We start from the raw sequence: 26,967 nt of genomic DNA on the forward strand, positions 1-26,967 counted from the left end.
ATAAGCGAAAACCCGAAAAAGCGGACCATCTACGTGTCCCCCTGCACGCCGCTCACCTCCTAGGAGTGGGGACTTTTAGTATGTTTACCTCCTAACTAGTCCAAACAAAGACCCCAAGTTAAAAATTGTATTCCTTCCATTTCCCTCTACAACTTTTCGTTGACTGGACTAAAATACAAATATTCGAATATTCAAAAACTCGAAGATTCAAATGATAAACGCTCACGAAGACACTAGCTAACTTAACTTCCACGTTAAAATGAAACGAATTGTAGCAGGTCACTAGCGGCATTCGTCCGAAACAAGTTCACGACCAGCATCATCCGCAATTTCGGTAGGAGCGCCGCGAAAGCAGAAATTTGTTGCGGTAATCAACTGGTACGGTTTCGTTGCCGATTGCCCGAGGTCTCTCTTAATTTTGTAGAACCGGGTACAGTTCGCGCGGCGCGTCGAAGCGTGTAGAAGCGGGTAGAAGCGTACGTAGCCACAAAGGGAGCGGATTGCTTGCGATAATCCTCCCCGCTTTGTCGGTATCGGCCGTGTTCACCCTCCGGAGTCGTTTCCCGTCCTCCGCGTGATCAAAGTAACCTGACGACCGTCGGTCGCCGACTATCGCGCCGCGGGAGGGTAGAGATTTGCAGGAGGGTGTAGAGATTTGCACGGTAGCGAGATCTCCGGCAACCTGTCGTTCCACGGATTTACGAGCGACGAGTGGAGGAGAAGGGGTGTTACGGTGGCGCGTTCCACGCGTCGTCGACTTTCGCAGCTGACGGTGATCGGTAACGGCGACGGTAACGAGATCCCTCTCAGACGACGACGAGCTCTCGGATGAGCTCTCAGGTGAGCGACGCCCTCCAATCGATTCTGACCTCGGTCCTTCGAGCGTTTTTTATCGCGACGATTGTATCCGCTGGAGGGGCTTAAGCTGCTTTTACGTTCTCCCGTAAACTCTACGTTTTCTCGTAAATTTTGTAACTTGCGCTGTCAAATGATCGTCTCGTAATTCCTCTAAACACATTTTTACTTCATTCAACAATTGCGCACATAATTATGAGAGTGGTCGAAGCATATATTCCTTGTTCGAAATGAATTCCATTAATGTTGAAATAACAAGCACTATCTAACGGTTCATTATTGACAATATCGTAAAAATAATGTGACGTGAAGTAACTGATGAACTCTTTTTTTTTTTTTAAACTTTGACTTGAACCACTTTCATGGATCTTTCATGAATATTGTCTGGCAGGGGCAGTATTACGTTGTCGAAGACGAAACGAACCTCTGGGACAACCTAATATTGTCATCTCAGATTCGCAAACACTCAAAATCATGTATTACATCCAAAAAGTTTCCGGAGAAACCGGTAATATTGATATTGGACCAGCAGCAGTGCGTCGGCGTTGTTGCAGAAAATTCGTGGGTCGCTAATGGACGGGGCATTAACGGGGCGTCCTCATTAATCCGACGTGTAACAGCCATACAGACTTCACAACACTCCTCGAATATTTAATATAATTTCTCGTGAGCGTCGGGTTACATCGAGGTCAGGTTCGATTTCATCGAATCGAATATCGCGTTACGGCCGGCCGTTTTCCGTGGCCTCGGTCGCCATTGTGCGTGCGCCGGGTCGTGGTGGCTCGTGCAAGCCCCGGGACCGGATCCGACCGTTCGATCTTCGGTGGAAGACGAGTCTCGTTCGACTGTACGGAAAAATTATACGTTCCCCGAGCCTCGAGTCTCCTCGGTGAATGCCTCTCGAAGATAAAGAGCGAGCCGGGGAGAATAAAAACGTCGTCGAAAAGGGAGAGGAGCTGGTTGGAGGAGGCTGGGTCACGAACTATAATCAAAGCGGGAGCCGTTCCGTTGTTAAAACGATCGCGGGACGATTCAGGCGACGACAATCGGCTGTAATCTCGTCGGATGGCTCTCCCGCGACGCGAAACGCCCGGAAAACGTCGCCACAGTGGAACGGAACGACTTGACGCCGATCAAAAATCTGTAGAGGATATTTCCATGATACTGTTTCGTTACTGTATCGAAACGTCGACTGCGATTCTCTCAAAAATTAGCAGGGTGTACAAATCTTTTGTGTTTTATCGATTCATCGCAAATGGTTGCAACTCTGAAAGTTCAGAAGAAGTTGAAGCTTTTGCTAAAACGTAACTGCTTTGCCTTAAACACTGTTATTAAAGAGGTTATTAACATTTCATCCTAATTTAAATTCCATCTTCTAAAGTAAGATTCTTCAGAACCGGGGATTAAAGTTGTGGGATTATGATTTTCTGCGGATTTGAAGCATCGGTTACAAAAGAACGAAATATTAGAAAGGAACTCGATTTTTGATCGCCGTCGGATCGTTTTGTGTCGCTGTGCGTCGCGACCTGTGATTTTGCCATTCGCTGAACACCGACTTTTCGGTGCTCCCTCAACAAGCCGGAAGCAGCAAGCGAGACGAGAGTTAGCGACCGGGAACAGTACGAATGTTAAAAGCCTTCCTTCTCTGGTTCTCGACAGAAATCGAGGAACCGCTCGCGGGAGTACGACCTTTCGATCGATACGTTACTAGAGAATGGAACTTGGGAGACATTTAGCCCCGACACCTTGTCAGGAGATCGTATCTTCAGGGTAAGAACACGCTCGCACGTAAAACCAAGCGCCGCACACCGTGGCGCGGGAGCATAATTCTTACATAAGCAAGTGCGGAATTGGTCTCGGCTAGCTGAACGCGCGAACTCTTTGCATTGATTTATGACCGCTTTTATACACACCGTATATACAATATATATGTATACATACGATTATATGTATTTATATACGATCAAATGTACGTTCGTTACAATTATGGATACTGCAGCTCTCTCATGCAACCCCGCTGACCATTTTCATAGGACCGCCATTGCATTCCTTGTTATTTGATCGATCGTCTTTTTCTCCTGCCCGAATGTAACGCCGTTCTCGGACCCTTCGGATCGTGCACGAGGCGAGTCCAAGCACTATTAAATACTTCATCAGATATCAACCCTTTTAACTCGAAAATCAACATTTTCTCCAACGTAAAATATTTCCATTTTATATGATTTTTTATATGAAATTGATATAATAGCTCATACAATAGTTAAGTGTTTAGTAATTGATTAGATAGCAACATATTTAATAATGTAAATAATATTTTGAATACTCCGAGTCATCACTCGAGTGTTAAGGATTAAGAATAATTTATTCATTGAACTCGTTTGATTTTTATTCTATATATTATTTGGTCTTTTAACTATTTTTATACTGGATGGACGACATTCAAGATGAGCTATTATATTCACGAGCTCGCTCTTTGCAGTCGGAGCTATTTTAACTTGAACATTAAACATTTTTTCATTTTATAGATGTGAAATTGATATAACAATTAAGAATAAGGTATTCATTGAACTCATCTCTAATTTTTATTCATTATTATTTGGTCTTTTAACTAATTTTATACTGGCTGGACACATTCAATTACATAATACGAATAATACGAATTGAGATTTCAAAAGCCATGCCTACTCTAAACAATAAAAAAAAATAAAATCTCATGAGGCAGATGTTAAACAACTTCTAGCAATTTTTCTGATGAATTTTCTCGACGAATATTATTTGGACTCGCGCCGTGCTCAACCCTTGGCTGTTTCTTTCTGTCCACCCTGTGTATGTGTTCGTCCCAGTCTCTCCGCGTCGTCTTGTCCATTATGCTCGTCTCTATGTGTACACGTTATGTTCTTGAATGTTTGCCTTTGTCTTGTACGAGGCTGCCGCCTGATCATTTTTCCGTTCTCTCTTCATTACCGTAGTCTGATTCTCGAAAGAACGGAGGTAAATCGATAGTCGCAATAACTGTCCACTCCATTTTGCACACTCCAACGCTATTAGACCGGAGGGTGTATCATGGTGCGTGCAGTTGTTGTGATTGATGTTGTACTCTCTCTCTCTCTCGAGGAATAGACCATAATCACACTGTCCAACACTAATTTTGTATTTCGATAATCAACAGATGATCGTCGTAGATTTTGATGTGTCGAGAAATTTAATTTTGTGAAGAACAGTCTAAATTTAAGAATTTTTTCTGCTTCAGCCGTGGAAGCAGTACAAATAATTTTTACGTAGAACGAGTCTACAGACTCTCTCAAACAGAGTGGTATATTTTTTTATGGAAGCAATGTTTAAAGAGGAGACTTAATTCGTAACACTACCGTAGAAGTATCTCGCTTTTAACATTATTTAAATATGACTAGATGTTCGTAATGGTATAAAAAAATATACCATTTTGTTTAGAAAAGTCTGCAGAATCGTTCTGCATAAGAATCATCCCCGTAGCTGTTACGGTTAACGCAGAAAAAATTCTTGAAACTCGAAACTTTTTCTTCTGGAAGATCGACTTTCGATAAAAATTTACAAAATCGTCTACTATCGGAAAGCAAAATTATTGTTGGACAGTGTAACAAAGAGCGTGACGTCGGTACGCGTAACGCCGGACAGAGAGCATGTCGCCGAAGAAGAGAAAAGAAGGGGAACGCTCGCGGCTAGTTCGACGTTTCCTTTCCCGCTGAACGTTAATTAATGCGACGCGTTGCCTTTAGGTCATCCCATTTTTCACTCACACCACCACCGTTTGCTCACACCTATGCCACACTCCCTCTTCGTCTCTCTTAAACATCAATCAAACGACTACACTTTCCCTTTCACAAACTCTGGCACGTCTTCTTCGTCTTCTTCGCGTTCGCTGCATTTTTGACGTCGCATTCTTGATGCTTTCATGGTGCTGTTAATAACATCGGTGCATTTGTCTCTTTCCTATTTACTGTCAGATAGAAATATGGACACGGCGAAATCATTTGGCATCGCCGGTGCTGCAACGTGGACATTAAAAACAATTTTCTGCAGGATCGATCACTGGAAATAATGTACATTTCGATGTACAGATTAAGTGCAGCATGAAAAACAATATTTTCATCGATTCTGGAAAGTATATATGAAAATCCTGTTTCTGGTGGTCATCCAGTTTCACACATAGAGCATAGAACATGAAAACAGTGTTCATTAAATACAACAGAAACGGTTACAGACGCTACGAGGTTCAGCATCGAACCAAAGACAATCGTTTGCCAAAACAGCACCGAAATATCTCGACACAAGCGTAGGTTTGTTTATGGGATGACCTAACAATTAACAAAAGGAACTCGGGGGAATCGTCTAACAGCACGAGAATGGAGTCTCGCGCGCTACAGTCCAGCACTTGGAAGAAGGTACTGTGGTGAGAAGACGAGAAGGGTCCGTGGCAAGACTTGGGTAACCAGAAATTTTTGACTTCTTCTCAAAATCTACTGGACTGCGTAGGAAAAAGGCAAAAATTTCTGGTGTACCAAGTTACAGTGCAGCCCAAGGGCAAATTGTACTTTACCGGACTCAAAATTAGTACCTTTCTCCTACGAATTATGACGTATTTGGTACGTAATCCAGTAGATTTGTACCCGGCGCGGATGCAGATCGAGGTTTCGATCCTCTAGGATGCGTAGTTGAGGAGCTATGGTCGCTTAAAGTTGAGCATTTTTCACAGATAAGGAAAACTGGAAATATGCTCAACTTTAAGCGACCATAACTCCTCAACTATTGATCCTAGAGGTTCGAAACTTCGATCTGCATCCGCGCCGGGTACAAATCTACTGGATTACATGCCAAATACATCATTATTCGTAGGAGAAAGGCACAAATTTTGAGTCCGGTAAGTTAAAGAGCAGCCCAGCCCAAGAGTAAGTGTCGCCACTCTACTTTCCCCTTCTTCTCTTTCTCGTCATCTCGCCACACAGCAAACGGTACCGAGTGCAGAGGAGAGAAACTGCACTCGATGCACCGGCACAGATGCGTTTTTCCATGGGCTGGAACACCAACAAATTTGCGTGCATCCGATCGCCTCGAACCGGCGCGTTCCTCGTATGATCGATCGATCTGTGTGCCCGTGGACAGCGAGATCTGTATTTAATGCACTCGAACGCAGATCGATAGGAGGAGGACCCTCTTTCTTTCTCTTTGAATTTTCGTTTTCCCGCGAGCCGCATGATGTCGATTCTGTGAATGCCACGCTTCGCGAGGTCACGAGCGCCGTGTTTTCATTTTTCCGATGCGTCCGTCATGGGGCACAGGACGGATCGGCGTGTTCTAGAACGAGAAATGTCTCTTAGAATGTTTTTAACTGTCTTCCTTTGTTCTGACGATTCTTAGATTTTCGTTCTTAGAACTGGCCCGTCGATGGTAGACGTGTTTCTGCGCTCGAGCGGGATTCCTAGAGCGAGCTTTTTGAACCTTGCGAACGTTATCAGGAGTTCTTTTTTCCTATTTTTCTGTTTCTTTGTCTTTTTGGGTACAAGCTGATGGCCGCGCACGATACTAATGTCTTCTTTGTGTCGTGTAACGGTATGTTAGTAGAGAATGATCAACGGCGCGGATATAATCAGACACGACCCTCTAATATCATCTGTTCCGGCACGTTAGGTTCTCGCGGATGATAAAGACATCGGCGATAATGGAAAAATCCAGTACAGCATCAAGGGCGGCAGGAGCAAGGGCAAGTTCAGGATCCACCCTACCACAGGGATGGTTTACTCGCAGCGTGGCTTCGAAGCTGGACAGGAATACGAAATGCTGGTGAGTGGATTATAATTCAGCGAGAGAGCCTGGTCTTCTACCTTTAGAAAAAGAAGCGAAATATTAGGTGAAGTCTTTGAGCCGTTGGCAAATGTTTGTAGAACCTTCGCTCGAGGTAATTTGTCGAATAATTTTCACGTTTCGCTCGCTTGTCGGCGGAGGCCTGTTTACACGTCCGCTGTCTTGCCCAGTCAGAAGAAGAATTATTCCGGCGATCCTTTTGCATGTCGAAAATTATAGGATTTTGTGCGTTTTTGAGGAAAGTGAACTGGCCAAATATAAAACTGTCAGATGATTGCATAAGTTCGTTTTAAGTAAATTGTAAAGATTTGGTTAAAGATTGGTCAATTTAAAATAGAAAAATGGTTAAATTTTCTACTATTAGAACAGAATGGTGACTGTATGTATAATTGATTAATAAAGTTGTATTCTTTAAGATTTAACCATTGAATTTTATTTTTAAATCGGGCACGAACTTATGCAATCATCTAAGATAAAGACTTAGGGGTCATTCCACGCAAAATCGATCATTTGGACAATTTTGCTCATCGACAACTAGACTGCGGATCTTTATGCAAAATAAAAAATGTTCGTATCGATTGCGGGACGCAGGAGCCAAATAAAAATTTGTATTCTTCTTTTAATTATGCTATTAAGCTGAAACTAATACATTGATGTTCTTCAATATTTTTAACATGTCCACTGCTTTAAAATGTACCTGCCCATTTTTGTAATAAATGCATAGAATCCGCAGTCTATTGACAACATACGCTCACTTCAGCGGGAAGATTTGAAATTAGCGATTCCGTAGGCACTTTCCCGCAAAAGTAAACCAGTTGTTAAACTACGACATAAACAGACACGCAAACTTGCCGGCCGCGTCGTGCAACAATTCCATGGGCGAGCACTATAGCCGCAATTCACGGTCGATCTGGTGCAGCGTCTTTGATACAATTTAAGTTCCAGTTTAACTTACCCCCGGGGTCACGGTTCTGTCTGGCAGATAAGGGCGGCCGACAGCGGCGAACCACAGCGGAGTCATCAAACACGGGTATCCGTGCAAGTTGTCGAGGTACCGAAGGAATCCGAGAACCCGCCAGTCTTCAGGACGAACAATCAAAGCGTCGAGGTCACGGAAAGCGACGAGGTGGGCTTCCTAGTTGCTCTGGTGCAGGCGACGGACAAGGATGGCGACTCCCTGTGGTACGATATCGTTGGTAAGTAAACATCCAAGCCGTGAGATTCGAGTATCCTCGCTGCGGCCTGTTTAATTGACGGAAACGTCGTTTCAAAGACACACTCCAGCTATCTGACCAGGCCCCAGGCGTGACTAACGATTTCTGAATGATCTGGACCTCCTTGCTTGGAAAATTTTCCTGGATGGATTCAGAGTCGTGTGGTTCTTAATTGTTCTAGCATCTCAGACAATCTGAGTAGGATATTTTAAATACTATTTTTAAATACTATTTACATACGAAAGGGAAACTTTTTAAAATAAAGCAATACTAGCTACTTCATTAATTTTAGTCGGTACTCTACATTATCTTTATTAGTTTCTAAAAAGTTTGTTTTGTGTCCGATAACCGGGTGGGGCACGGTAACTGATATCTTTACCGTATGGTCCAATATTTAAAAAGTTATAACTAGACTGCCGATCTTTGTGGATTTACGGCTTCTGAAAATTGTCAAAAAATACCAGAATATCAAATTCCACCGAATTTAATACGACTTTTATTCGTTTACGATTTATAAAGGCTAGTACCACTAAAAATAAGATTATACTTGTTCCCACTTTCTTCAAATTGTCCTAGAAAAATTAAAAATTGCATAAACGGTCTAGTTACGACTAGACTGCGGTACTTCGTGCAAAATAAAAATTGTGTGCATTAATTCTACGAAATAGGGGCAACATAAAAAATTCGTTGAATAATTCTAACACGGGTTTCTAAATTCTCTTAATCTTTATTCCATTTTAAATCGTACATAGCCATTTTTTGCCATAATTGCATGAAATCCGCAGTCTAGTCATAACTACAAAATAAAAATTGCGTGCATTAATTTGAAGAAGGAGGGACAACGTAAAAAATTTGTTCTTGAATAATTTTAACACATGTTTCTATAAATTCGTGTAACTAAATTCGCGTTTCTAAATTCTCTTAATCCGCACAAAACCCGCAATCTAGCTACGACTACGCGAAGCTAACGTGTTCGAACGGGCTGATTCCAGACGGGGACAAGCGGGACGAGTTCTTCATCGGCCGCGACAACGGGAACGTGCTGCTGGCGAAGAAGCTGGACTGGGAGACGCAGAACTTCTACAATCTCACGATCAGCGTGACGGATAACGTGCACACGGCGGTGACGCAGCTGCTGGTCACGGTGATCGATATCAACGATCACAAGCCGGAGTTCACGGAGGCCACGTACCGCGTCGACATCTCGGAGAACGTGGAGAAAGGCGAGAGGGTATTGCAATTGCACGCGACCGACGAGGACGAGGACAAGAAGGTCTTCTACAGTTTGCACGCTGCCCAAAACCAGGCTTCCCTTGAGATTTTCCACGTAGACTCGGTGACTGGAGCGGTGACCTTGAACGAGGTCCTGGACCGTGAGACAGTGGAGGAGCACGTGTTGACGGTGATGGTGAAGGACCAAGGAATACCAGCGAAGAGGAACTACGCTAGAGTGATCATCACCGTCCACGATCACAACGATCATGCTCCGGAATTCATCAGCGAGATCATCCAAGGGAAAGTGTACGAAACATCACCAGTCGGCGCCGCTGTCGTCCAGGTCTACGCCATTGACAGGGACAGAGGAGAGAACGCCAAGATCACCTACTCCATAACTTCCGGGAACGTGGGGAACATGTTCTCCATAGATCCAGACCTAGGCACTATCCGAGTAGCTCGTGACCTTGATCTAAGCGTCTCTTCGGAATACATTCTTCTGGTCAAGGCCACGGATCACGGTTCTCCAGCGATGTCCAACACTGTTCCAGTTCACGTGATGATCACCATGGCGGACAACGCGCCTCCCAGGTTCATCCAGAAAGAACTCTCCGCGGAGATCTACGAGAATCAACAGCTGGGGACGTACGTGAAGCATGTGGAGGCTAGGAGCACCTCCTCGTTGCAATTCGAGATCGTCGATGGGAACAAGGATGACACTTTCTTCGTGAATCCTAGCACTGGGATCATAGTGATCAAGAACGACTTGGATTACGAGAAGAAGAAGTTTTATAACCTGACCGTGGCTGCTACCAACATGGCTGACGCGAAAGCCACTTGCAATGTGATCGTTCATGTTTTAGATAGGAACGATAATGCGCCGAGATTCTTGCAAGCTACTTATAGTGGAGAGATTAGCGAGGGAGCTAGCATTGGATCTCTGGTTTTGACGAACACCAGCACACCTCTGGTGATAAAGGCAGAGGATGCGGACTCCGAGCTGAACGCTCTCTTGAATTATGACATTGTCGAAGATCTTCCGAGGAAGTACTTCCATATCGACTCGAGCACAGGAGCTATTAGGACTGTAATGGTGCTGGATCATGAGAGTATACCTAAGTTCACGTTCCATGTCAAGGTGTCCGATTTAGGCAAGCCGAAACTGTTCTCCGAGACCACTGCCAAGGTGGTGATCGTCGTCACCGACGTCAACGATTGTCCACCCAAGTTCCTCGAGAACGAGTATAATACCACTCTGCTGCTGCCTACGTACAAGAACGTCGCCGTCGTCAAAGTCAGCGCCGTGGATCCTGATAGCTCCGAGGGCATCCCTCTCAGGTTTGCAAAAATTTTGTTCATTAGTTATGATTGGTATTCATCGTTTAAATGTTTGATTACATCCAATCGGAAATGCGTTCTTCAAACTTTGATACACTTTCCACTGAAGCCCATGTTGGTTCAAGCCGATGTGTTGGCACAAGTCGGTAATAGTTGAATAATATTTTTCCACAGTTGGAATGTCATTTGCGGGTCGGTAATAACTAGACTACGGATCTTTATGCAGAATAAAAATGGTCTGCATCGATTGCGAGAAATAAGAACTATTGTTTTTGAAAATTGAATGTTATTCTTCCCTGATCGATTTTGATCTTCAATTTTTTAAATTTTCCAACAATTTTTAATTTCATCTACTCAGTTTTTCTGTAAATGCATAATGATCGGCAGTATAGTAATTATTAGACAGCGGATATTTATGCAAGATAAAAATGTGTACCTGAATTGCAACAAACAGGAGTGAAGTGGAAGTTTATTTTCTTTCTTCATATGTTTTCGAATGGCTTTACTCTTTTAAATTACACCTATTCTTTCTTGACATAAATGCATAAAGATCCGCAGTATAGTAATAATTAGTCTGCGGATCTTTGTGCAAAATAAAAATTGTCTACATCGATTGCAAGCCACAGGAACCGAATAAAAAATTTTTTCTTCTTTTAATTATCTTATTAAGCTGAAACTAATACACCGATGTCCTTGAATCGTTTTAATATGTCCACTGCTTTAAATCTTACGTGTCTATTTTTCTCATAAATGCCTGAAATCCGCATTTTAGTAATAATACATGCTAGATTTTGTCCTCTTACTTGCGTCATGAAGAACATAATTTTCAAAAAACAATTTCATTCTAATAACCATTGCCATTTAATACGAAGCGGAAAATATCGGGCAGTGAAAATCGGCGAATGTGTGACTAATGGCGCATTAAAGAAAAGATAATCAGAGGATCGAGGGGGACAATTATCCGGATAAATGATTTAAAAGTCCGCAAAATCTGTCGCCACCATCAAAGTTTCAGTCGGTAGCTCGACACAGCGACCATTCCCCGCGTTTGTTCCGGTTTTAACAAGCTGATTCATATTTATGCCGTCGCACCCGCGCCTTCATTAGCATTCATTTACCATTATAATCGTTGCACGAAATTCGTACGATCCACGGCTGATACGCGGCCGCGTTTTTCCCGCACGCCGGAACAAAATTTCTGTCCACTTGTTCCCGTTGGTGTAGCGGGACATTTGCATAGGTGTTCGTTCCCGGTTCTTTTTTCTTTTCTTTGCAAATTGTTTCGTTACGGGCGGAACGGCTGCCTTCGAGATACGGTCGGAATTAGTGTGTCTATATTCAACGAAAAGCGAGTACTTCCGGTTAACTCGAACGTCTCAAATGCCTCGCTCGTTATCAATAACGTAATCAATAGGGAAACGTGTTGGGGAACAAAATGATTAAGAAGCAATAAGCTAACAATTGTCTTCAATGTAATCAGTGTAGTTCAAAGTATTCGAACCACTGTGTGTATTCCTCAAAAAGAGAACAACTTTGAGATCTGAAACATGTATTTCGCAAATCGAGCGTGTAATTGCGTCGCTGCGAAACAGGGATTTTGCATGGGCGATAAAGAGCTTTGGTTTAATGGTCCTCAAGGTTGTCCATCCGTTCTACCGTGTCTACAGACGGGATCCTCTTGTTCTTAGGTACGATATCATCGACGGGAACAAGGGGCACACTTTCGACATAGACGGGCAGACCGGCGTCATCACGGTTTATAACCCGGAACGCATGAAGAAAAGTTACCTGCTGCGGGCCCGTGTCTCCGACGGGAAGTACTCGAGCGTCGCCCAGGTGAACGTGATGGTCGAGAAGTCGGAGAACTCCGGCCTGGTGTTCCAGAAGGACGTCTACGAGGGAACGATACCGGAGAACTCGACGAGAATCGCGACGATCGCGGTCGTGAACGTCCTCGGCAGCGCGCTGAACGAGCACATTGTCTTCAGCATACTGAACCCGACGGACATGTTTGTAATTGGACCGACGTCCGGCGCGATCCGTACCACCGGCATTAGATTCGACCGTGAAGTCCGCGACCATTACGAGCTGATCGTCGAGGCGAAGAGCCAGATGCCCGACAGGGAGAAGCCCAGGGTGGCCCATGTGATCGTTAACGTCACCATACAGGACATCAACGACAACTGCCCGATGTTCGTCAATCTACCTTATTACGCGGTCGTCTCCGTGGACGCGCAAAAGGGCGACGTCATTACCAAGGCGAGTAGATTTTGCATTTTATGCCGGCGTCGCTTTGATCCGGACCATTCAAGTGTCTCCTAAATCGCGTGTCTGCTTACAATACACTTCGTTTAGTCCCCAATTTCAATGATCGGGAAAGATCGGCTCCATTAAAATTCTTCTTCAATGAAGAATTTTCAATAATTCTTGAATGAAGGATTGTCAATGATTCTTGAATGAAGAATTTTTTAATTTTTCTTCAATGAAGAATTTTTTAATTTTTCTTGAATGGAGAATTTTTAAATATTTCTTTAATGAAGAATTGTAATAAAGCCGAAGTGTGGCATCACTCAATTTATCCAAACCTTCTGAGGAACAGGACAGGATGATTGGAACGTTCGAGTTCGAATAACACCATTAATTCTCCCCTTCGTTATCTGTTCAATCGTACAGCAGGAATTGATGTTCGTCTAACTGGATGTCTAATCGTGCATGCATTTTCACAATGAAACTGTACTTAGATTCTTCATATCCAAATTCGATCTGAAATAGCTTGTAAATAGGGTAACTGTACTTAATTTTCATATCATTCTTCAATATCATTAATATCATGAAATACTAACATGTGTAAGCATTTTATAGATATATATGAAGAGTGCATATATTAAGAGTGATGTCTTTGAATACAAAAAGAAATTGGTAGGTTGCATTAAAGAATAAAGTGCCGAATTTGAGGTTCTAATTCAGAGAAAAATATTTGTTTTTACGTATTTTAATCTCGTTGGGAAAAATACCGCAGTAATAGGTACATTTACCTTATGTTATTTCAAGGGAAGCAACGCGACGCGAATTTTTAAGGTACCCGTCAGACCTTTAGAGTTTTGCAATATTTGATTTAAGAAGATAAGACTAACAAAACAAAAAAATAGAAAAATGAGAACCACCCTAATCCACAGTTCACCGACCAATAAGTTGAACCTCATCTTTCCACATCCTTCAACATACACTAGGTACATATGTACACTAGCCATATTTACCCTAAAAGCAGCAGCAGTACTCAATATCATACAATAAATACAAAATAAACAGAAATACTCCGCTTTGATGTCCTTTGTGAACGAGCCATTCGGTCCACAGGTGCACGCAGTGGATATGGACAGCGGCGACAACGGCGAGGTGCGGTACGAGCTGAAGAAAGGTCACGGCGAGCTCTTCAAGGTGTGTCGGAAGACAGGCGAGATCTCTCTGAAGCAGAACCTGGAGGGCCATAACCGAGAGTACCAGCTGACGATCGCCGCGTACGACGGCGGTAAGTTCATCGATCCGTACGATCATCTCTCAGCTGCTGTTCCGGTTCCGAGCGATATTCGACAGGCTTCGAACATTGTTTCAGGCATCACACCTTGCTCGATCGAGGTGCCCGTGAACGTGAAGGTGATAGATCGCTCGATGCCAGTGTTCGACAAGCAATTTTACACGGACAGCGTGCTGGAGAGCATCGAGGTACATTCGCCACTCGCGCTGTCCATACAGGCCCAGTCGCCTCTGAACCGAAAACTCATCTACAGCATCACGAAGGGCAACGATTTCGAAGAGTTCGCCCTGAACTTCAACACAGGTGAGCGTGTGCAAAAGCGTTCGCCGATTCGAACGAACCGTCGAAACCGGGAATCGAATGAAACGCGCGGCAAATCCCCGATCGGAACGATGTACCTTTTCAGCGACACGCGCGTTCGAAACCTTCGCAAAAAAGGGCTCTCACGAGCTCCTCGGATCGAGAATTCCCTCTCTTTCTCTCTCGTTCTCTCTGTTCTTCCTTTCCGTTTTGCGACTTTGCGAACCGCGCGGCGATTATTCGCGCGTTTGTACGGGACGGGTCACTCGACGCTGGAAAATGGAATATCCTTGATGTTTGAGGTTGTTGGACGTTGCTGGACGCGATACTCATTTTAGTCCGGATACGTGGCACGTGCAATTTAGTTTTATTCCACGTCTGTTGGAATTGACAAAAAGAAATATTTGTTTCGGCGTATTCTCCCATTCGCCGTGGTACGGTCTTTGCTTAAAATAACGTTAATGGCCACTTTTAACTTGAATTGGATAGAAGGAAAATACATTCAGAACGCAAAATAAATATCTCCGCTATTTGTGATGACTACACTAGATTTTATCCATTTATACCAACAATGGGTGAGTCCAATTTAAAAAAGTTAACGTGTGAAGAGAATTTAGAAACACCAATGCACTATTCTTAACCCATTGTAATTATTAAAGAAGGAAAGAACTTTTTCCTTGGTTCCCGTTTCTTAAACTTGATGCAACTAAAATATGCGAGGAAAAAATATATATACATTTACAAGAAGAAAAAGATTGATGGAAAAACATTTGTTATGTCATCACAAATAAATTGTACTATTAATATTAAATATTAAAATGTGTACGAATACTTTGTACTGAAAAATGAGCAGTGAATCCACGTCCAACGTATTAGAGAATTTTTCCCGTTTCCTGTCGCTCGAGTCTACGACGATATTCTACGTTTCAAAACTATAGTGACCCGTTCTGCTTGCTTTCCCCGGGAAAGAGAAATATTTTACACACGTTCCGGCTAGTGTGACGAACGTGTTCGACATTCGGACACGGACACGTACACGCGGAGACACACATAAGCGTGCGATCGAAGGGTGCTACACCCCCAGTCGAATCCCAAATCGAGCGTGGCCCTCGAAGATTTTCGGGCGAGTCATTCCTCTCGATTGTTACCGAGCGATCGCTGTCTCGGCGAATGATTTATATCGATCTCCCTTTGTACATGGTATTCGGTGACTAAATTCTCTAATCAAGTAAACGGTGTAGTGGTGAAGACAGTAGCAAAATGGGGATGTTGGAATGTATCGCACGTAACACAAGCTGCGGATCTACGGTACACGATCTCGGTGACGATCGATCGCGATTACCTTTGGGGTATACAGTGTTCGAAATCGGAACACGTAATTTCGTTTCCTGCGAAAAGCGAACGGTAGACTTCGCTCTCGCAATTTTTCTTTCCTTTTCTCTCTCTCTCTATCTTTTCACCCTGTCTCTCCCTAGCCCCCCACGATTTATTCTTTTACAAAATGCTTATAATCTGATTTGAACTAGAAATTAAAGTTTTGTTGTATCTCCCTGTTTCGCAGCCCCCGACAGTAACAATGGTCCTTGTGAGTATAAAACATACTAGTTCTATCCGTCTGCTGTGTCGCACCGTTCACCACTGCTACTGCACTCTAGCTATCTGGGTTCTTTATTTTTTTCTCACACACACTTTACTCTCTCTCTCTCTCTCTCTCTTTCTCTGCTCTGGTTTTATTATTTCATCATGCACGAGCCAACAGCAGAGATCTGGAATCTTCCGCTGATCCCCGAATGAAAACCGAACCCTCTCGCGAGGGTTGTCGCACGAATAACAGAATAAGTTAAAGCAAGTGCGGGAGCCCGGCCGAAATAACGATCGTTACTCAAGCCTTGTTAACATCGGCGCCGCTTTATCCCGCGAGTAATACGATGACGGAAACGCCGCCACGAGAGTTTAATTGGAATTAGCGGCTGGTACGTCCCCGCGCACGATGGAACCCGGCTAATTAATGAAATTGAAGTTCCCCCGCGGAAGCCTCCTTGAGCCTTGAATAATTTTACTTGGTTGCGTTCCGCGTCCCGACAACAAACCGGCTTCCGTCTTTTATTAATACGACAGACACCCGTCCGAATCCTTCGGAACGCTTACCGGGAATCTCGTCGTCGAGTTTATCCCAACGCCGGCCGGCAAACAAATTTATTAGGCAAATTGATCGCATCCTAATTTCATTCATCGGACGTTTTCAACTGTACTCCGGAAACGCGCTGTTTGGCAAGTTTTGAATAACGACGGCTGAACTTTCGTTTAACCCTTTCGACTCGAAGCGATTTCAATTCTGGAATCAAGACGTAGGGTAAAGGAGTTTTTTTATTAATTCGAAGGCATTTTGTAATTTAATTTGCATTATATGTGATGAACGATTGGTCATTCTTCTGTATCATCAAATTTTTCTGGACGATTTTGTTCAAAAGCAAAAGAAATATTAACGGAGTTTCAATCTAACATTTAGGTCCTATTTACCGGACACAAGAAATTTGTGGTAACGAATTAATTAATTAATTTTCTTTTCTCAAAATGCAATTTTTGAAAAAATTTCTTCTCACATCCTGTAGTAAACTAATTGCTCTAGCTTCTCAAAAAAGTTCAAATCGCATAGTCCAATATTAACAAAGTTATCGTTTTTTGAGAACGTCCAAATAGTAATGGGAGTCACTGTATAAACGAAGGGGAAACGTAAATTTTATTTTTAAATATAAAGTAGCACTCTCTTGGCACTTCATGTTATTTTTATTAATTTTGAAAAAGATAAATGATACCTTTACCCTATCTTTCAATCTAGAAGATTCTTATTCTATTGGCAAGGAAGTAATTTCGGTATTTTAAGATGAAATAAAACCGAATTTCTTTGTTCAAGCAATGAACTTTAATCAATAAAATATTTTCTTATTTATTCTGTGTGGCAAAAGATCATCGAACAAAAGCAAGAATATCTTATTCGTTAAAATTCATTGCTTGGATAAAAAAAATTGGCAATATTTCACATTAAGATACCGAAATTACTTTCTTGCCAACACAATATGTAATCTTTTTTACGCTATTCACATGAAATCGAACCTGCTTTCCGATACATTCGGATTTTTAATTTTCAAATTGGATTTTAACGATGTAAAAACTATTTCGAGTAATGATATTCGAGTGCAAAGGGTTAACAGTGAACGGTCTCGAAGCATCTCCGGCTTTCAGCATCCACCTACTGACACGCATCCGGTTCATCTAACGAACGTCTGAAATATAAAATCGGTCTAACCTAATCGAGCACGTTGCACGAGCCTGCGAAACGATACGAGGAGGACGGTGCTCGATCGTTAATAACAATGCAACATTTAACGGCATGTTAACCCTGACACTCCTTTCCCGGGCAGAAAACGCTTTGGTCGTGCACTTTGCTCCACGAACATACTCTTACTTTTGTTCGACGTTTCCCAACCCCGATCGTAACTCGAACCGGTCTCATTATCTCATAGAAGCAACCGAGAGCTGTGTAAAACGGGCTTGTAGCACAGTGTTGCTTAAACGCGGTACGTTGTTACTCGGGAACAGTAATTTATCTTGGAACGCGTCTCGAACCAACCTTATCGTACGTGCGTTTCTCTTTTTTTTAATCGCATTTTCACCCGTTTTTTTTCACTCACCTGCCGAGGTTTTTGCAGCTTCACACTGTTCGCATGACGTGCCTGCACCTTACGCGATGTTACGAACGGATAATAGCGTCTCGAACCAGCTGTAGCTTCAAGCTGCGTTTCTACTGGTGTTATTTCGTTGGAGGGAAAGTTCTGTCGTATTTTAAACGAGCAGGTAATTTGCTGGCGAGTAATTGGGAAACAGGAATTGACAGATTGTCTGAAATTAATATAATTAAACAGGTATTTGTATAAATTGATTCGAATGTTTTCTTTAAAAGAGACGACAGGACTTTCACATTGTATAATTTATATGAAAATATTTTGGAGAATTGCAAATCAGATTTTATTCTCTGTAGCAGTGGAAACACAGCTTAATGCTACGGATAGAAAGATAGAATCTCCTGCGCTGCTTTTAACAGGTTGACTGTGATATCTTTCACTCTTTTTGGGATCGCCTCGTTTCAAATACTTCTGGAAATTTTTCTGCTATCGCCAAAGTGCTGAGTAGCTCAAGTAAATAATTAAATCGACGATGGTCCCAAGAAGCAGTCCCTACTTCATAGAATCCTGTAAACTATGGTAGTGTTCAGAGAAATTGCACCATCCCCTAAAACGTAGCTGATTAACCGTTAGAAAGCAGACGTATTTGATAATTGGAAAAGTTTTTCCCCATATTTTTCATTAAGGTATGTAGTCTGTGTGTAAAAATATTCATGAAAAAATTTGTAACATATTCTTTAAACGAATTGTTTTTTAAGAAATTAGTTTACACTAAAAGATTCGTCACTCAAAGACGCCCAAACTGGATATTGCAATTTTCGTCTGGGCCTAATAGTTTCGGGGATATTCAATAAAATGGATTTTTCCGAACTTCGTGTTAAATATTCTTTCGAGTTCTGTATCACACAAAAATTCCATTAAAATTGGCACGTCCAGATAGATTCTACGGATACAACCTCCCCGAATGTTTTAGCGAATAGATTCGACTTCGGACACCTTAGAACAATGTCGAACGCCCAGTCAACCTGTTAATTCTCATAGCGTGATGTTCGAAGGTGCAGACATACTCTGGTAGCATTCGCAGATTCACTCGCGGTGTCACTCGCGTCTTGTACAAACAAGTTTACTACGTGACTTGCATTCATTGTGTCCCTTGGTGTCCGCGAAACCGAGCAACTCCTTGTACCGTCGGTTGCCCTGAATAGATCACAAGGGTGTCCTCCACTGTTCATGCTCGTAGAGCGTTATGCTTCGGCTTCGATGATCAATCTCAATCCAATTCTCGCGACAAGAGTACAGCGGAAAGTTTCTCGGCTTTGTGGACGCTACGCTGCATAGAGTGCTTTGGGTCTACAATCTTCTCTTCAATAAATCAGGTGTAATCTCTGTGGTGGATGAGCTGGATTATGAACAGAAGAAGCAATACGAGCTGACGGTCCGCGCTACCGACAGCGTGTCCGGCGTCTACGCCGAGGTACTCGTCAGCATCCTCGTACAGGATGTCAACGATTGCCCACCGGAGTTCACGCAGGACTCTTACAACATCTCTGTCTCGGAGGCTGCGACGTTCGGCACCTCTGTGCTGCAGGTCAAGACCAGGGACAATGATACCGGTGAGTACTTGTATCATCCTTCGGATCTGGACTTTGTTATTTTAACTGGAAATCATTGACTTCAAGTTTTGGATTTTTTTAATTTTGTTGACCAAGGTACTCGAGTGACACTTCAATCTTCATGTTTTTTCGAATTCAAACGTTTCCTCTAATCTAGAATTTTTTAAATATAACTAGACTGTGGATTTCGATGCATTTATAAATAAATTGGTTGTGTGACATGTAGAATTTAAATTTTGTTGACCAAACTACTCGAGTGACACTTCAATCTTCATGTTTATGATATCGAACGTTTTCTATAATCTAGAATTTTTTAAATATAACTAGACTGTGAATTTTGATGCATTTACAAATAAATAGGTTGTGTGATATATAAAAAAGTAATTCAAAATGTCCATAATTAATTTTCAATTTCTGTTGACCAAGTTACTCGAGTGACACTTCAATCTTCATGTTTTTTCGAATTCAAACGTTTCCTCTAATCTAGGATATTTTTTAAAATATAACTAGACAGTGGATTTTGAGGCTTTTATAAATAAATTGATTGTGTGACATATAAAAAAACTATAAAAAAGCGAGGTTAGTGAATATTGCGAAAAGAATACGAAGCGAATAAACGTTGGTACGAATAAAATGATTCTAGTGCAGCTCGTTGGAAAAATTAAACGAAGATTGTTTCCGCATCGTTCGACACGACCCTCTTAAATTTTAATCAACGTCAAGAGGGTGGAGAATATGAGATTCGCCCGGTGAATAACGCGTGGCTGTTCCTTTGCGGTCGAGTAAGATTAATGTTATTGTAATTATCTTGGCGGGCTCTTTCTTAATGAACGTCGAAGCTGGATCGTGTCGATGGATCATGCTGCGCGGACTACGTTCTCCTCCTTAAGTTACTGGACACTTTACGTCAACGAACTTGGAATGAGATCTTGGAATTGAGCCTGCGATAGTTCTACAAGTGTCTTATCGTGTCTGCAAAATTTCTTGGCTTGTTAAAAAATGGTCATTATACGGAAATCGAAAATTTGTATAACGCTTTAATTACCAGCAACCTCTAAAATCATCCCCTAAGGTCAAAGGAATTCGTCTAGTTAAATAAAAATTGCTGGTCCAACCTTTTTACTGTTTGCAAAATTTAATAAAATTTGAAACACTGAATATATTAGGACAAAAATTCATTTTTGAATCTGGTACGTACTTAACGAAATAACACCGCCAACATTTTAGTTATAGTTAACGTAAGCATGTCGTGATTACGTGATTATAGCAAATTTTTTGTCAACCCTTTTTCCACGAGTTTCCAAGGTGTCACCTTCAATTTTTTGCAAATACACCTATAATTTTTTTACGCCTATCTGTTGGAGGATTTCAAGACGAATTCGTTAAGTATCATAACATAAAAACATCGCAAAATTTTTTTTACAAAAAATATGCTATTATTCATGTGACAGCTCTCTTGAAACCAGATTTTTTGTAAAAACTTTTTGTAAAAGAAATAAAGAAGCAATTTTTTGATACTATGATACCTATTGAATTAATCTTGCAACCCTCCAACAGATAAGGGTAAAAAAATTATAGGTGTATCTCCAAAAAATGTGATCTTCAAAAGGTGATCTTGAAAAAATAATGAAAAAAAGATTTGACAATAAATAGAAAATAAAATACCATTATTTTCAAATTCTCTTAACGTCATTACTTTTTTTAATCACACCTACTCATTTTCGTCACATGTGCATCAAATCCGCTGTCTAGTCACGATTCACTTTAGAAAATTCTAGTTTGCTACTGCTAGAACAGTTGATGCAAAACAATGTGTTCGTGTTCCCGTAGGCATAAACCAGGAGGTGCGTTACGCGATCCAGAACGACACGGAGGGCAGTACGGACCTGTTCCACATCGACCCGGAGGAGGGTGTGATATTCCTGAAAAGATCGTTGGACCACGAGTCGCACGAGTCGCACCACTTCACGGTGATCGCGATCGATCGGGGCGTGCCGAGTCTGACGAGCACCGCTCACGTATGGGTGACTGTCATCGACATGAACGACAACCCGCCGAAGTTCGAGCAGCCGTCGTACACGTGTTCGCTGTCCGAGCACGCGGAACGGGGTCAGTTCGTGACGGTGGTGTCCGCCAGCGATCCAGATTACGTCGACGAGAAGCTTACGTACACGATCGTGGGCGGGAACGAGCAGCAAACATACAGCATCGATCAGTCGACCGGCATCATTACCCTGATCAATATGCAGAACTTCGGCGAGAAGAAGCTCAGCATGCTGAACGTGTCCGTCACCGACAACGTCTACACCAGTTTCGCTCGCGTCAAGATCGAGATACTACCCGCGAACAGGCATAATCCAAAATTCCCTAACCCTGTGGTAGAGGTCGTGGTTCTGGAGAACCAGCTGCCGGGCAGATTGGTCACCAGCGTGATCGCCACCGACGAAGATTTCGGCGATTATGGCTCTCTCGTGTACACCATTCCCTCCGACATGATGAAAGAGATCTTCGATATCAACAGACTCACCGGTGAAATCGTCACCAGGAAGAAGCTAGATCGGGAACAACAGAAATTGTACGAGATACCAGTGATGGCTACCGATGGTGGTGGCAGATCAGGATTCGTGATGGTCAAGGTCAAGGTCGGAGACGAGAACGATAATTCACCCGTCTTCCTCGTCAGAGAGTATAAAGCTAGTATACATGGGAACTTGAGCGTGAATACACCGTTCCTCAAGGTCAAGGCGCAGGATGCTGATGAGGATGATGCTGCTAGGATCGTGTACTCGATTTACGAGCCGCAGACTTCGGAGGCGAAGGCTCTGTTTGGGATCAACCCTAACACTGGCGCACTGTTCTTGCAGAAGAGTGCTATGTTATGGGGTGAGTCCTAATTTTTAGGATTTTAAGAGGATGTTCTCGTTTCCAGGATTGCAAGGGCTAATGCAAAGATTATTGGGCAGCATAACTATCATAAAGCTGTGCATGTTGCTATTTTCATAAAGCTGCCAGATTTGTGTTGAACTATAATTGAATTACTTCACGAATTATAATTACAGGGTAATTCAATTAGTTCGTAATACGAAATTCAGTCGCTTCGTTCAACTAAATTACGATGTAATTTGTAATTCTGCTCTCTTGTTCGATTAAATGACAATGTAATTCGATTTTATAATTGAAATACAATTACAAGGATTAGTGTCAGTGATGAGCATGGTATTCTTCGTAAATTCATATTGTGTGATCAAAAATGAACTTCGTTTTAGAGAAGAAATATAAATTGTAGAAAGAAACACATTAAAAACACTGTCCAATCCTGGAAAGGAGAATACGCCCTTAATTTTAAACATCTTTCGCAGAGTCGATCAATTCCTATTTCACTTTCATTCTAACGCTTTTGACTCGAAGCAATTTTAATTCCAAAATCAAGACATTTCTTAAACCTAGATCATTTTTATTCTATGTAATCTAGGTTCTCGCACTACCTCCTTTTTTACACGAAACAACTTAGCCGTTTTTTAGAGGCTTATAACTCTGCACTAGAGGCAGATGGAGAGATGTAATTTCGTACAATATTGACGAAACATTAATCTTCCTACATTAGTAGGTTCCGAGATATAGGACCTCAAAAATCGGTAAATTTGCAAACTTGGCCGTTACTTTTTAAACCAATGGCCATAAAAGGTGTTAGGTAGCGGCCAAGTTTGCATAATTTAACCCTTCATGTAACTCTTTAAAAATTAAATAGCGTTCTTTTGAACTAATTTTTACAAGCACTCTTTTCAGTATTGCAGAGGTATTTCTAAGCTAACGAACTTGGTCGTATTTTGTTTGATCTCACAACTTTTTACGGCCATAGGAACTTGACTCCTGTTTACAGGATGTTTTTGTTGGATCCCTTTTACATTGGGCACATAAAATTAGCAATTCATAGAATACAGACGAATTTGATAATATTAAAACAAAGGCAAAGCGTCAACTACTGGTTGTGAATGCCACAGAAAATATTGTCGGCTATCATTGACGCCAGAATAGCATACATTTGAAAGTTCTCTACGTCCCTACCAGCGAGTCGCAATCGGTTCAAGCACGCCGAATCGTAACTTTCCAGAAAATCAATTGTTCGAGCTGTTCATCCGCGCGGAGGACAAGGGTACCACCATACATCACGCGGACGTCCCTCTCAGCGTCTACATCATGGGTGCTCAAGACATCCCGCCGCTGTTCGAGCGGAAAGAGGACAAATTCTTCATCCCGGAAGCGTCGGCGGTCGGCACACCCATAACAAGACTGAGAACCGTCACGAATAATACGGTGACATACAGAATCGTTTCCGGGGACGAGGATTCGCCGCTTTTTACGATCGACTCGCACGGCCAGATCACCCTAGCAAAACCGCTCGACCGGGAATTGAAAGATAGCCATCTGATCGCTGTGCTAGCTGAAACTGACTCGAGTCCTCCACTAACAGCCCTCGCAGAGATATCGCTGCAGGTGCTGGACGAGAACGATCACGCCCCGGAATTCGAGAGCAACCCGTACAGCATTAGTTTGGCGGAGAATATCGAGGAGGGCACGTTGATCCTGAAAATTATTGCGCATGATGACGATTTAGGGAGCAACGGGGAGGTTCGTTATTCGTTCGGCACCGACATCGGCGAACTGGCCAACGTGTTCACGGTTGACGCATACACGGGATGGATATCGACGCTGGTGCAACTCGATAGAGAGAAACAACCGGAGTATAAGTTCCAGGTGAGCGACGGAAAATTGAAAACAATTTGAAATTGTTTCTGCAGGTTGATTCTGGGATAAGTTGCCCTTTAGATTTAATTTTATTAGACAGCGGATTCTATGCATTTATGGGAAAATGAATAGGTGTAATATTAAAGAGTAAATTCGTTGGAAGAATTAGAAAACACTCTGATATTATTTTCAACGTTTTGAACATTATAGCCAGCGAATTCTATGCATTTATGGGAAAGATGAACAGGTGTAATATTAAAGAGTAAATTCGTTGGAAAAATTAGAAAATACTCTTATATTATTTTCAACTGTTTGAACATTATTAGACAGCGGATTGTATGCATTTATGGGAGAGATGAATAGGTGTAATTTGAAAGAATAAATTCGTTGCAAGAATTAGAAAATACTCTGATAATATCTTGAACCAATTGAAAAAGAGCAGCAACTTGTCCCAGTTCCCAGAATCACTCTGTATACACTTATTTCAGGATTTGTTAAATAATGTGTACACATGTACATATATGTATGTCTAATATATACGTATATGTACATGTATGTACATGTAATATGTACATCTCTCGGAATCTCGGCCGCGAGCGCCACGAAAGTTTAGATCGTCCGTTTCCGCAGGTGGTGGCGATGGACAACGGAAGTCCGAAGCACTTCGCGAGAACATCGGTGCACGTGAAGCTGAAGGACTACAACGACAATGCACCGGCGTTCGTGGACGATCGTTACGAGGCGACGGTGAACGAGGACGCTCTCCCAGGAACAGTGGTAGTCAAGCTGGTCACCGTAGACAAAGACTTGGACGTGAACACGCCGATCGAGTTCTACATAACTTCCGGGGATCCTAGATCGCAGTTTCAGATTCGATCAACCGGCGAGGTGTACGTAGCAAAACCATTGGACCGGGAGACTTTGGATCGTTACGAACTGGTGATCGTCGGGACGGATGGGAAATACGTCTTCAAGACCAGAGTAACCGTTCAGATCTTGGACGTAAACGACAATCCTCCGTATTGTCTCCGATATCGATACAGGGAGATCCTGTCTGAAGGATCTCATCCTGGAACCTACGTGTTGAACGTGTTAGCGACTGATTACGATGACGAGCCGAACGCCAAGCTGCGTTTCTATCTGACCGGTGACAAGAACGACAAATTCTCCCTGGACAAGGAGACAGGCGTGTTGAAGACGATCGGTCAACTGGACCGAGAGTCCCAGGCGAGGTACTCGCTGACTGCCCACGTGCAGGACAGAGACAAACCGTCCTGGGAATGCTCGTCCCAGCTGGAGATCCTAGTCTCCGATCTGAACGACAACGCGCCGAAATTCACCATGCGCACGTACAGCGCCACGTTGCCCGAAGACGTGGAAGTCGGCACCTTGGTAACCAAGGTGCACGCGACTGACGACGACATCGGTATTAACCGCAAGATCAGGTACGAGTTCATCGACTCCGCCGACGGCCACTTCGTCATCGCGGCGGACAGCGGCATCGTTACTCTCGGAAAGTCCCTCGACAGGGAAACTAAGGCAATGTACAACGTAACCATCCAAGCACTGGATCAGGGAACACCGCAGTTGATAAACGTAACCACCCTGATCGTCAACGTGCAGGACATCAACGACAATCCGCCCGAGTTCGCTTCGAAAGTCTACTTCTCCAGAGTGCCGGAGATTTACGCGGTTGGAACGGAGGTCGCCAGGGTGCTAGCTACGTCGAAGGATACCGGAGTTAACGCTGATGTTTATTACTCGATCATCGGAGGGAACGAGCACAAGAAGTTCCAGATCGACGCGAAGACTGGGGTGATCGCCATCGCTGAACAGCTGGATTATGAACGCGCCAGGGATTATTTCTTGACTATCCAGGCTGTGGACGGAGGGATTCCGCCGCTGAGCAATCATGCCACTGTGAACATCACCGTGATCGATAGCAACGATAACGCGCCCGTTTTCAGCGAGGTTTCCTACAGAGCTTCGGTCAGGGAGGATGCTAAGATCGGGGAGAGAGTTGCGAAGGTTGGTTTCTGCTTGGAATTAGATAATTATAAGTAGACTGCGAAATGAAGATTAAATTCAATAATATTGTAATGTTGTTCTTAACGTGACAAAGTCATTAAGGGATGAAATCAATTTTTATTTTATCCCGGCTTCGCAGTCTAATTATAAAGCTCGGTGTAGAAATCAAACAACTTCAATTTCTAATCGATGTTCTAGGTGTATGCGAACGATTTGGACAGCGAGGAGAACGGGAACGTCTCGTACTACATTGAACGGGGTGACAGACAGAAGCAATTCTCCATCGATCAAAAGACAGGGCAAATTACTGTTGGCGCGCCACTGGATCGCGAAGAAGTGAGTATGAGACTGTTATGTGAGAAGTGACGTACAGGGTGAGGTACCTAAGATCTACACCGAAAATATCTCCGTTGTTGTTTTTAATGGAGAAGTTTTTTTTTCTCCAGCTCATATTCTAGGTCATCTTCGTTTTTTTAAATGGAACACCGTATTGTGATTAATGTAACATAATAGCTAATGAAAAGACGAATTCAACCATGTCTAATATGTTGACCTTCGAAGGAGTTATTCTTGAAAAAGCATAACTTGACTTACCGTACTCG

General features: G+C 42.7%; 1 protein-coding gene across 26 annotated transcripts in view; it reads left to right on the forward strand.

Annotated features, from left to right (window-relative positions):
• The window catches only part of Kug (FAT atypical cadherin kugelei), a 612,064-nt gene that overhangs the window by 575,005 nt on the left and 10,092 nt on the right, over positions 1-26,967 (forward strand). For 23 of the 26 annotated variants that reach the window (XM_076442550.1, XM_076442472.1, XM_076442521.1 and 20 more), the window contains 13 exons: positions 2,515-2,625; positions 6,520-6,672; positions 7,676-7,889; positions 8,900-10,460; positions 12,149-12,719; positions 13,818-13,989; positions 14,074-14,298; positions 15,857-15,880; positions 19,355-19,591; positions 21,422-22,474; positions 23,703-24,346; positions 24,968-26,365; positions 26,564-26,701. In XM_076442550.1, coding sequence (XP_076298665.1) covers positions 2,515-2,625; positions 6,520-6,672; positions 7,676-7,889; positions 8,900-10,460; positions 12,149-12,719; positions 13,818-13,989; positions 14,074-14,298; positions 15,857-15,880; positions 19,355-19,591; positions 21,422-22,474; positions 23,703-24,346; positions 24,968-26,365; positions 26,564-26,701 — 6,501 coding nt within the window. The remainder of the gene's footprint in view (positions 1-2,514; positions 2,626-6,519; positions 6,673-7,675; positions 7,890-8,899; positions 10,461-12,148; positions 12,720-13,817; positions 13,990-14,073; positions 14,299-15,856; positions 15,881-19,354; positions 19,592-21,421; positions 22,475-23,702; positions 24,347-24,967; positions 26,366-26,563; positions 26,702-26,967) is intronic. The other 3 variants (XM_076442584.1, XM_076442594.1, XM_076442612.1) reach the window with 3 other exon arrangements.

Source organism: Lasioglossum baleicum, chromosome 2 (assembly GCF_051020765.1).
Source record: "Lasioglossum baleicum chromosome 2, iyLasBale1, whole genome shotgun sequence".
Taxonomy (NCBI): Eukaryota; Metazoa; Arthropoda; class Insecta; order Hymenoptera; family Halictidae; genus Lasioglossum; species Lasioglossum baleicum.